This window comes from Saccopteryx bilineata, chromosome 1 (assembly GCF_036850765.1).
Source record: "Saccopteryx bilineata isolate mSacBil1 chromosome 1, mSacBil1_pri_phased_curated, whole genome shotgun sequence".
NCBI classification, from domain to species: Eukaryota; Metazoa; Chordata; class Mammalia; order Chiroptera; family Emballonuridae; genus Saccopteryx; species Saccopteryx bilineata.
The window spans coordinates 63,308,929-63,321,971 of NC_089490.1; the positions used below are offsets into that span (position 1 = coordinate 63,308,929).

The 13,043-nt window shown below is 49.2% G+C and overlaps 1 protein-coding gene across 5 annotated transcripts in view; it reads right to left on the minus strand.

Moving 5' to 3' along the window:
• Positions 1-764: 764 nt before the first annotated feature.
• The window catches only part of BACH2 (BTB domain and CNC homolog 2), a 369,568-nt gene continuing 357,289 nt past the window's right edge, over positions 765-13,043 (minus strand). For all 5 annotated transcript variants that reach the window (XM_066254282.1, XM_066254283.1, XM_066254284.1 and 2 more), the window contains one exon: positions 765-6,971. In XM_066254282.1, coding sequence (XP_066110379.1) covers positions 6,489-6,971 — 483 coding nt within the window. In that variant the 3' untranslated portion in view covers positions 765-6,488. The remainder of the gene's footprint in view (positions 6,972-13,043) is intronic.

Here is a 13,043-nt window from a genome sequence, read left to right on the forward strand (position 1 = left end):
AACACTCCTACCACATCATTTAGCTTTTAAAGTATGTTTATGTATTGGTATTAGAGAAAGTTAGGATGGGAGAAACAGAAACATCGATGTGCTGTTCTACTTATTGTGCATTCACTGTTGATTATTTTTTATGTACACTGGGGATCAAACCCGTAACCTTGATGTGTTGGGATGCTGCTTTAACCAACTGAGTTACCCTGCTAGGCTTAGCTTTTTCATTTGAGATCATTGTAGATTCATTCATATGCCACTGTAAGAAACGCTATCCTTCCTCCAGCTCCCCCTAGTGGTGACATTTTGCATAGACTACAGCACCATTTTCAAACCAGGAAATTGGGTTTAATGCCTTTTTTCTACTCTCATAGGTACTAGGGATTTATTATTATTATTTTTTTGAGAGAGACATCAACTCATTGATCCATTTAGTTGTGCATTGATTGCTTCTTATATGTACTTTGACTGGGGATTGAACTGCGGCCTCTGGATCAAGCTGGTGGCCCTGAGTTTGGGTTGATGCTCTATCCACTGCGCCACCACCAGTCATGCTGGCACCAGGGATTTTTAAAATTCCGAGTTGAGGAATCATATTAACATCACATTTTTTAGATTTCTAATCAGATTAATCAGGTAGCAGGTAAGGGTCCAAACTAGAGAAAGAGACCTGGCTTCCCTGAGGGAAAAGATTTCTAAGGCTGCCCGCTCTGTGGTCAGTAACACAGGCTCAGAGGCAGAGAGACTCCGTTTACAATGCATAATGATATGTCTTTATTTCATCAACAGAAATGGTGTCTAGACAAAATTCAGTTAACACTAGCAATTCAATTGAGTGAAAAATTTTTTGCACAATAGTGTATTTACAATGAGTAAATGAAGTTTCAGTTCATTAGTTCATAGCAATGCTTTTTTTTCCCCCCAAAAGGTAAAAATTCTTAGTTACAGAGAATAAGCATCAACAACCATTTTCATCTTTACAATAAAAACCACAAGAAAAACCACAATCACTTAGAAAAAAAAAATAAGACAAGCCTAACTAGTACAATAAAATGATGCGCTGAATTAAGTTACATTAATCGCATAGAATCTGTGTAAAAAGTATGTAGAAAAACACCTGATGTAACCTGTTACAGTCGTTGACCAGTTATGAGAGGTACGGAGGGTTCTACAGGTAGATATGTGTGAAAACTGTCCGTATTGTTCAACCTGGGGAGGAAGAGAAGAGGGGCTGTAGCCCCTTGCATACACTGAGAAGACCCTGTTTTGAATATGGCCTCTGGAGTTTGTAAGGCATATATTAGAGGTGCACTTGCATCAGACTGGTTCTGGAACAAATTCTCCCGGGCCCTTTCGGCCTCACAAGCAAAGGTGGTGCTTGCCTTGAATGGCTCACGGTGTCTAACCAGCACTGGAAGCTCCCGGATGCATGTGGAACCTTCCTGATCACTCGCTAGAAGTGGCAGGTCTTTTATGTCAGAGCGTGAACGGGCACCCTAGCATTCACACATGCAAAATGCTTTGTTAGGACTCAAGTGGAGGTCACCCTTCTGCCTCTGGACATGTCTTGGTAGAAGACTTAGCATCAATCTATAGGAAACATCTTTTTTGTCCCAGCCTCTTCACCCTTTCCTGATGTACATGTCCGATCACCCCCCTCCCCCCCGGGAGCATTTGGCACTAATGTGAGTCTACCTGAAATGAACGGTCTTGGTGCACTTCTGCTTCTAAGGAGGGCCACTGTTTTATCTGAGGTCAATAAACTGGAATGAAAATGAAAGAGTTGTGTCTCCACTGCTTGAGAAAGAAACGCGCACACCACACCACGCCACGACGCTGAATCCGAGCTGCGAGAGTGGGCCTCTGCAACCGAGGGGGTCTTCTTCACAAACGGCAGCATCATTCCCATATTACAATTAAAATACACTGATAGTTATTTGATATAAATATTATCTCCCAGGGTGGAGTGTAGGAAAATACTATACACTTAACTTTTCTTTGCAAGAAATGTTTTGCACCGTCGGTTGAATGATTTATCCTCAATCTGCCGCAATAGGTCCTATCCTATGTACAAATACTATTTTCACACACTAGTTGCACACAAATATACTCTATTCTGCAGCATCAGCCTTTGATGCTTGGGTCATAAGATGGCTCAGGCAGTATATTACAAATATACAGCTTGAACACAATGCCTCCATGTGCACAGACTTCCCACATGGACGCCAACGCCACACAGGGCAGTGCACTGTGGACTGACTTGCCAGAAAACGGAACCTACAACAAAAACCCTCAGTTTGGGGAAGAAACACCAACTTATAATCCAGTGAACAGCTTTAGTCTTTAAAAAAACAAAACAAAACTATGTTCTTTAGTCTATTTACAGTGATGAGGACAAAACTTGGTTCTCGCTTCCCTCTAGATCATAACTCCTCCAAAACTAAGCAATAGTGGAATGGTCTGGAGTCATTTATGAAGCAGCTCCTAGCTTGAACGGGGTGTCATGTAGAGAACTAGGTAGCCAAAAGGGGTTTTGAAAGAGCTTTGCAGACTTTTTTCCTCATTCTGAGAGGGCTATGCTACAGGTGCGTCAGCTCAAGGGGCCAGCCGGGGCTTGCCGGTTTCTTGAAAGGCTTTTAATTTTCACACCTTTGTTTCTTCTTTAATGGCAATCACAAAGTATCAAAAGAGCAATGGAGAGTTAGACCTCCAGAGGACAGTGCTGTGTTTTGCCTCCACCCACTCGGCTTCGAGCAGGCCTCTCACCAAGTCCCCTGGCAGCTAGCTCCCTGTGCTCCTTTTCAAGAAGTGGCAGTTGGCATACTAATCGCTAGCCTTTTCATTTCTTAATTTTTTTACTTCCTTGGGAAAGCCATACAAGGATTAAATCCAAAATCATAGTGCATCTTAAAAGCAGCATACCTTTAGAAAGACAGTTAATAAATTACTTGTACAATATACAAAATAACATCTTACTGCAGCATCACCTCTGACGCCTGAGTCATCGTTAGGGAACCTGGACGAGAAGAAGCTGGACGGAGCGCCGAGTAACTTTGCCAGCTTTTTTTTTGTTTGTTTTTTTGTTTTTTTTTTGCAACTGTTTTGTTCCAGAATCAGTATGTATGAAGTTCCATTATTCAAGGCACCCCCCAGATAACACAGAGAAACAAACACATACAGCAAAGCACTCACCTGCCCAATGCCTGACCACCCTGAATGAAGTGAGGTCGTCTCGAGACACAGAACAAAGGTCGATCCAAAGGGAGGACTAGATTCAGGCGGATGCTCACAGGCACAGGGCCCCCTCCACTGTCCCCGCCCCACCATCCATGCCAATCCTAGACGTTTAGAGACTGCACTTGGCTATTGGAGGGGTCCTCCTAAACAGTCCATGCTGGGAGGGTCCTTTATTTTGATAAGAAAGAACACAATAAATGTCACCATGCTGTGCAAATGCCACTCCCTGCGGTTCACTTGCTCTTCCTCTTCACGAAAGACACGGGCTTCCCTCAGGGGCCCCAGGGAGAGGAGGCAGGCTGGTTGCTACACTTCCACTGGAGGCAATCTGGATTCTGGTCCCCAGCTAGTCCTCCCGTGGAATTAACCCAGAAGTAATTCTGACACACACAGTTTAGAGCAGTAACAGACACAGACATGTCACATTGCACAAGACCAGCTGCTGTTCATGGTGGATAGTGAACAAAATCGGAACAACTTGTTAAAAAACCTCGAAGAAATCGAAAGACAGTTCTTCACCCAGATCCCACGGCAGGGGTCTGGTTGGAGAGAGGAATAAAAGCAAGATGGGGGTTGGCAGGAGGAGGGTGTGGACTGGGCTGGGGGAGAGAAAGAGAGCCGCCCTTCCCCACCCGGAACTGGCCGCCGCGCGGGCGTGCAGGCCGGGCCACGGAGAGGAGGCGGACGGAATGTGGTCAGGACCACCAGTGGCACAGGACTTGTCACCAGGGTAAATCATGCCAACAAGTTGGTTTGGACCTGGTTATGATACGAGAAGAAAACATTCCTTTTTTTTTTTTCAAAGAAGAGGTCACTTAAAAGAAAAGGCAACAAGAGAGTGAAGAAACAAAATACTATTGTTGGCTGACTCCACCATAACGCAGACCTGCGACAGATCATGTGATTCACACTGAGCTTAAATCCCAGCTGTCACCAGCCTCCCACAGAGGCACACCTCACGGTGAAGCACAGAGCCCCTCTTCTAGGCCAAGAAATTCCAACAACCGTAATAAGGATGAGAGCTCCAGGCCAGGGCTCCGCTGGAATCTGTCTCAGACAAGCAGCCACACACAGACACACACACACGGGAGAGAGAACGGAAACCCAGAGGCAGGTTTTAAAGGTGGAACTAGTTTAAAAGAAAAGCTTTTTTTTTTTTTTTAAATCCTACCGCATGAACCAACAGATTTCTGGCATTCATACATATTTAAACGTTAGCGCTAATATTTGTACAGAAAAAAGTTAATAATACTAAAACATATGTTACTATGATTTCACTTTTCGCCTACATCATATACTAATTCCCCCTTTTACATGCAGCTTTAATATTGTCCAAACAATGGCACAAATAAAGAAACGAAGTTCACCATCAAGTCCCCACAGCCCACCACCCCATCCCCCACATCAAACCCTTAGGTCCTCTCCCCACGGCCAGGCTGAGGGCCCACGGGGCGGGTGCAGGGAGCTGCCTCAGCCTCTCTGTGCTGCCTGCGGATCTCACACACCTTTCTGTAAACGTGGCCAGGGGCCCACATGCCCCAGAACCAAGGGAAGCTGCTCTCTGGGGGAAGGGGGGGGGGTGCAAGCCAACCAGTTTTGCAGCAAGAGAAGAAAATTATGATCAGGTGAGGGTAGGTGTGTGTGGTGGGGGCAGGGACAGCGGCAGGGAGGGCTCCTGACCATATCGTGTCTAAAGCCTCAGAATGAAATCTGCCTTGGGGCAAGAGACGGGCAGAAAAACCTCAGAATTCAACTCAAAGCATTTGGAGAAGAAAGAGAGAAAGAAATGCTTTTTGCCTGTGTCAGGCACAGACCTCAGGCTCACTTCTGCCCTGCTCTCTCCTGCTCTGGGCCAGCTGCATGAACCCAGGGCAGCCACTGAGAGCAGGACCTGCGGGCTGCCGTCCGAACGCCCTCCGGTGCCTCTCCTGGGAGGCCAGTCCTGCTCAGCCAAGTCCTTCAGAGAAGGTCCTGCTGTGCTACACTTCCAGGAGGAGGTGAGGCCCGATGAAGTGTTGAAATGAATGGGACTTACTGCCTGGGTGAGAACACAGTTCTAATTTGATTTCTAGGAGCCAATGCCTGCTGAGTTCTGGTGTGAAATCATGGATTCTGTTTGATGCACTTTTGAGTGAGATGCCCAAACTCTCTCCCCACTCAGGAATCTGAACATCCGGCATCAACTCTGAACTCTCTGTCTGCACTTCAGCTTTGCTTAGGGAAACGTGGGGAGGAGGTGAAATACAAAAATATTCAAGCAGATTATTGTCAACACATCCTAGGATGAATTCATTATTTGGCAAGATTGTTTTTTTCCTACATCATTATCACCTGAGTGGTTTTTAATTAGCTAAAATGTTTTTACTTTTAAACTAAAAGCAAAGAATACACAGTATACTTGAGTTATACTGAAGTTACAACTTCATTTAAGAAAATAGGTTTGACCCAAAACTCAGTGCAAGTGGCAAAGTTGACCATGACTGTTACAGTATCTGCAGGAAACAAGCAAACCCACAATACTCAAATGACACCATCGGACGGACGGTGCCAGAACCGAACCAACCAAACTAAAGAAAGTCATCTAAAATAATACCTTGAAGAAGAAAAAAAGCTTCCAACACGGAATTCTGTCCATAAATAAGTACAAATTGAAGTTAAACTGTGAAGCAAGAAAAATGACCATGTTAACAGTTACTAAACTAGTTCTAGCATCAGAGACAAAAGAAGAGGAATGTTGGAACCTGTCTGTAAATGAGAAATGAAGTTTCCAGTTTTAGGATGAGAAAATTGAGGCATGCAGGACATTTGCATATGGAGATATATATATTTTATATATATATATTATATATAATATGTACAGTCTAGCTATAAAACTTTGATGTGTATAGAAGCTGTCTTCAATGAAAAAAATTGAACATTCAGAAGAAATTCCTGAGATAGGGTTTGTGACATGGGCCACTGAGAAAAAAATCCGTGGTTGGGTCCTAGAGGTGTTATAGTCTATCCCTGTTAAGATTGAAATTAACCCACAGACAGACAGTGTCACCACTGTTGTCTTTCCTTGCCGGGGCAAGGGGTAGCACCATTGTGAAGGTTACTATATATCACTCCTGCGTGAAGAGAGGAGGGAATACTTAGGAACAGTATTGCTGCTAAGACCGCTGTAGTGTGCACCAAATTCCTTCTTGGTTCTTCCAGACAACAGATGAACAGCGCCACCCGGGCGGGAGAGGTGGGAGAACTGGGGGCGGGCCGAGTCACTAGGTGTAATCTTTCCTGGGCTGTTCATCAGTTGTACACTTATCAGTCATTTCCTGGCAGAAGTCCACGGTTACCGTTTGGCTCCTGGGTTCAAGAGGAGGTCCTCTCTCTGCGAAGGTTCCTGGGTCAGTGCCTTCCAGCCTCCGGGCAGAAGTACAATTCTCTGAGGCGTTGCTGGGGGCCCAGGGAGGCCCGGGCGGAGCCGCGCCCTGCTCCAAACAGCAGGGCACGCTCTCCCCCACCGCACACTGGGGAGCGGCAAGGTTCTGCTCGACACCTAAGGGTGCAGGGTTAATATTGGAGGCTGTAGGGAGACCCACGGGTCTGAGGACAGGGCAGTACCGATGCAGGGCCTGGATCTGCTCGGGGCTCTGGATGTCTCGGCAGACTTCCTGGGAAAGGCAGGAGAAGTTGTCCAGCAGTTCCCCCATGCATGCTTTCAGCTGATTCCTCTCCGACAACAGCTTCTCTTTTTCGCACACCTGGACATCAGAGAGACAAGAGAAGGCCTGGTCAAGCCTGAACTGGAGGACCCACGACCTCATTTCCAGGGGGCTTTCCAACTTTTGGCTTCTAGCCTACATTTTAGCCAAGAATAACTAGGCCAGGATTTAGAAACTGAAACAATCTATTTCCAGGGAGCCTGGGCATACGCTTTGGCCAGGCAGCCTACGTGAGCAGCCCATGCAGATGTGCGCTGAGCCCGACACCTTCACATGCAGCTCTCCTTCCCTCTCGGAGGCCTGGCCCAGCGACCGGCAGAAAACTGGAGTCAAGGTTCCAGAATCAAAACTCTTAGTCCCAAACCTTGTGGCTGAAAATCTTCTCCAGATGTATTAGACGGACATTTTTAAAGGTCAGAAGTAACCGACCAAGGCAAAACTATGGAGACAGTAGAGAGATCAGAGGAGGCCAGGGACCAGGATGAATCGGCAGAACACAGAGGACTTTTAGGGGCAGTGAAACTACTCTGTATGGTGCTATACGGCGATGGGTACATGTCATCATGTTGTTAACATTTGTCCAAGCCCACAGAATGTACACCAAGAGTAGCTGTGGACTCTGCATGATTATTATGCATCAACATAGGTTCACCAATTGTAACGAGTGTTGTAACTCTGGTGGAGCCCATTGATAATGGGGAGACTGAGTGTGTAGGGGCAGGGGACATAGGGGAACTCTGTATTTTCCATTCAATTTGGCTATAAACTTTAAAATTCTTTTAAAAAGAAAGTCTAGCCTGACCGATGGTGACACAGTGGATAGTGTTTGACTGGGATGCTGACGTCCCAGGTTTGAAACCTCAGAGTCTGCTGGCTTGAGGGTGGGCTCACCAGCTTGAGCGTGGGGTTGATGGCTTGAGTGTGGGATCCTAGACATGACCCCATGGTTGCTTGAAGCCCAAGGTCGCTGGCTTGAGCAAGGGGTCACTCACTCTGCTGTAGCCCCCTAGTCCAGGCACATATGAGAAAGCAATCAATGAAAAACTAAGGTGCTGCAACTATGAGTTGATGCTTCTCATCTCTCTCCCTCTCTCTCTCTCTCAGTTAAAAAATAAAAAAAATTAAAAATGAGTCTATTAAAAAAAGGAAAATTCAAAAGTAAATTCATCATTGGTAATTTCATATGATTCACTCTAACCATAGGCTCTGTGGCCTCTGTAGCAGACAGACAGCACAACACACCCTCCTCCTCTGTAGCAGACAGACAGGGCACAACACACCCTCCTCCTCTGTAGCAGACAGACAGACAACACACCCTCCTCCTCTGTAGCAGACAGACAGCACAACACACCCTCCTCCTCTGTAGCAGACAGACAGCACAACACACCCTCCTCCTCTGTAGCAGACAGACAGACAACACACCCTCCTCCTCTGTAGCAGACAGACAGCACAACACACCCTCCTCCTCTGTAGCAGACAGACAGCACAACACACCCTCCTCCTCTGTAGCAGACAGACAGGGCACAACACACCCTCCTCCTCTGTAGCAGACAGACAGCACAACACACCCTCCTCCTCTGTAGCAGACAGACAACACACCCTCCTCCTCTGTAGCAGACAGACAAGACAACACACCCTCCTCCTCTGTAGCAGACAGACAGACAACACACCCTCCTCCTCTGTAGCAGACAGACAACACACCCTCCTCCTCTGTAGCAGACAGACAGCACAACACACCCTCCTCCTCTGTAGCAGACAGACAACACACCCTCCTCCTCTGTAGCAGACAGACAGCACAACACACCCTCCTCCTCTGTAGCAGACAGACAGCACAACACACCCTCCTCCTCTGTAGCAGACAGACAGACAACACACCCTCCTCCTCTGTAGCAGACAGACAGCACAACACACCCTCCTCCTCTGTAGCAGACAGACAGCACAACACACCCTCCTCCTCTGTAGCAGACAGACAGCACAACACACCCTCCTCCTCTGTAGCAGACAGACAGCACAACACACCCTCCTCCTCTGTAGCAGACAGACAACACACCCTCCTCCTCTGTAGCAGACAGACAACACACCCTCCTCCTCTGTAGCAGACAGACAACACACCCTCCTCCTCTGTAGCAGACAGACAGACAGCACACCCTCCTCCTCTGTAGCAGACAGACAGCACAACACACCCTCCTCCTCTGTAGCAGACAGACAGCACAACACACCCTCCTCCTCTGTAGCAGACAGACAGACAACACACCCTCCTCCTCTGTAGCAGACAGACAACACAACACACCCTCCTCTTCTGTAGCAGACAGACAGACAACACACCCTCCTCCTCTGTAGCAGACAGACAACACAACACACCCTCCTCCTCTGTAGCAGACAGACAGCACAACACACCCTCCTCCTCTGTAGCAGACAGACAGACAACACACCCTCCTCCTCTGTAGCAGACAGACAGCACAACACACCCTCCTCCTCTGTAGCAGACAGACAGACAACACACCCTCCTCCTCTGTAGCAGACAGACAGACAACACACCCTCCTCCTCTGTAGCAGACAGACAACACAACACACCCTCCTCCTCTGTAGCAGACAGACAGACAACACACCCTCCTCCTCTGTAGCAGACAGACAGACAACACACCCTCCTCCTCTGTAGCAGACAGACAGCACAACACACCCTCCTCCTCTGTAGCAGACAGACAGACAACACACCCTCCTCCTCTGTAGCAGACAGACAGACAACACACCCTCCTCCTCTGTAGCAGACAGACAACACAACACACCCTCCTCCTCTGTAGCAGACAGACAGACAACACACCCTCCTCCTCTGTAGCAGACAGACAGCACAACACACCCTCCTCCTCTGTAGCAGACAGACAACACAACACACCCTCCTCCTCTGTAGCAGACAGACAGCACAACACACCCTCCTCCTCTGTAGCAGACAGACAACACACCCTCCTCCTCTGTAGCAGACAGACAGCACAACACACCCTCCTCCTCTGTAGCAGACAGACAGCACAACACACCCTCCTCCTCTGTAGCAGACAGACAGACAACACACCCTCCTCCTCTGTAGCAGACAGACAGCACAACACACCCTCCTCCTCTGTAGCAGACAGACAGCACAACACACCCTCCTCCTCTGTAGCAGACAGACAGCACAACACACCCTCCTCCTCTGTAGCAGACAGACAGCACAACACACCCTCCTCCTCTGTAGCAGACAGACAACACACCCTCCTCCTCTGTAGCAGACAGACAACACACCCTCCTCCTCTGTAGCAGACAGACAACACACCCTCCTCCTCTGTAGCAGACAGACAGACAGCACACCCTCCTCCTCTGTAGCAGACAGACAGCACAACACACCCTCCTCCTCTGTAGCAGACAGACAGCACAACACACCCTCCTCCTCTGTAGCAGACAGACAGACAACACACCCTCCTCCTCTGTAGCAGACAGACAACACAACACACCCTCCTCTTCTGTAGCAGACAGACAGACAACACACCCTCCTCCTCTGTAGCAGACAGACAACACAACACACCCTCCTCCTCTGTAGCAGACAGACAGCACAACACACCCTCCTCCTCTGTAGCAGACAGACAGACAACACACCCTCCTCCTCTGTAGCAGACAGACAGCACAACACACCCTCCTCCTCTGTAGCAGACAGACAGACAACACACCCTCCTCCTCTGTAGCAGACAGACAGACAACACACCCTCCTCCTCTGTAGCAGACAGACAACACAACACACCCTCCTCCTCTGTAGCAGACAGACAGACAACACACCCTCCTCCTCTGTAGCAGACAGACAGACAACACACCCTCCTCCTCTGTAGCAGACAGACAGCACAACACACCCTCCTCCTCTGTAGCAGACAGACAGACAACACACCCTCCTCCTCTGTAGCAGACAGACAGACAACACACCCTCCTCCTCTGTAGCAGACAGACAACACAACACACCCTCCTCCTCTGTAGCAGACAGACAGACAACACACCCTCCTCCTCTGTAGCAGACAGACAGCACAACACACCCTCCTCCTCTGTAGCAGACAGACAACACAACACACCCTCCTCCTCTGTAGCAGACAGACAGACAACACACCCTCCTCCTCTGTAGCAGACAGACAGCACAACACACCCTCCTCCTCTGTAGCAGACAGACAGCACAACACACCCTCCTCCTCTGTAGCAGACAGACAGACAACACACCCTCCTCCTCTGTAGCAGACAGACAGCACAACACACCCTCCTCCTCTGTAGCAGACAGACAGACAACACACCCTCCTCCTCTGTAGCAGACAGACAACACAACACACCCTCCTCCTCTGTAGCAGACAGACAGCACAACACACCCTCCTCCTCTGTAGCAGACAGACAACACAACACACCCTCCTCCTCTGTAGCAGACAGACAGCACAACACACCCTCCTCCTCTGTAGCAGACAGACAGACAACACACCCTCCTCCTCTGTAGCAGACAGACAGCACAACACACCCTCCTCCTCTGTAGCAGACAGACAGACAACACACCCTCCTCCTCTGTAGCAGACAGACAGACAACACACCCTCCTCCTCTGTAGCAGACAGACAACACAACACACCCTCCTCCTCTGTAGCAGACAGACAGACAACACACCCTCCTCCTCTGTAGCAGACAGACAGCACAACACACCCTCCTCCTCTGTAGCAGACAGACAGCACAACACACCCTCCTCCTCTGTAGCAGACAGACAGCACAACACACCCTCCTCCTCTGTAGCAGACAGACAGACAACACACCCTCCTCCTCTGTAGCAGACAGACAGCACAACACACCCTCCTCCTCTGTAGCAGACAGACAGACAACACACCCTCCTCCTCTGTAGCAGACAGACAGACAACACACCCTCCTCCTCTGTAGCAGACAGACAGACAACACACCCTCCTCCTCTGTAGCAGACAGACAGCACAACACACCCTCCTCCTCTGTAGCAGACAGACAGACAACACACCCTCCTCCTCTGTAGCAGACAGACAGCACAACACACCCTCCTCCTCTGTAGCAGACAGACAGCACAACACACCCTCCTCCTCTGTAGCAGACAGACAGACAACACACCCTCCTCCTCTGTAGCAGACAGACAACACAACACACCCTCCTCCTCTGTAGCAGACAGACAGACAACACACCCTCCGCCTCTGTAGCAGACAGACAACACAACACACCCTCCTCCTCTGTAGCAGACAGACAACACACCCTCCTCCTCTGTAGCAGACAGACAGCACAACACACCCTCCTCCTCTGTAGCAGACAGACAGCACAACACACCCTCCTCCTCTGTAGCAGACAGACTGGGCACAACACACCCTCCTCCTCTGTAGCAGACAGACAGACAACACACCCTCCTCCTCTGTAGCAGACAGACAGCACAACACACCCTCCTCCTCTGTAGCAGACAGACAGCACAACACACCCTCCTCCTCTGTAGCAGACAGACAGCACAACACACCCTCCTCCTCTGTAGCAGACAGACAGACAACACACCCTCCTCCTCTGTAGCAGACAGACAACACACCCTCCTCCTCTGTAGCAGACAGACAACACACCCTCCTCCTCTGTAGCAGACAGACAACACACCCTCCTCCTCTGTAGCAGACAGACAGACAACACACCCTCCTCCTCTGTAGCAGACAGACAGACAACACACCCTCCTCCTCTGTAGCAGACAGACAGACAACACACCCTCCTCCTCTGTAGCAGACAGACAGACAACACACCCTCCTCCTCTGTAGCAGACAGACAGACAACACACCCTCCTCCTCTGTAGCAGACAGACAGACAACACACCCTCCTCCTCTGTAGCAGACAGACAGACAACACACCCTCCTCCTCTGTAGCAGACAGACAGACAACACACCCTCCTCCTCTGTAGCAGACAGACAGCACAACACACCCTCCTCCTCTGTAGCAGACAGACAACACACCCTCCTCCTCTGTAGCAGACAGACAGACAACACACCCTCCTCCTCTGTAGCAGACAGACAGACAACACACCCTCCTCCTCTGTAGCAGACAGACAGACAACACACCCTCCTCCTCTGTAGCAGACAGAC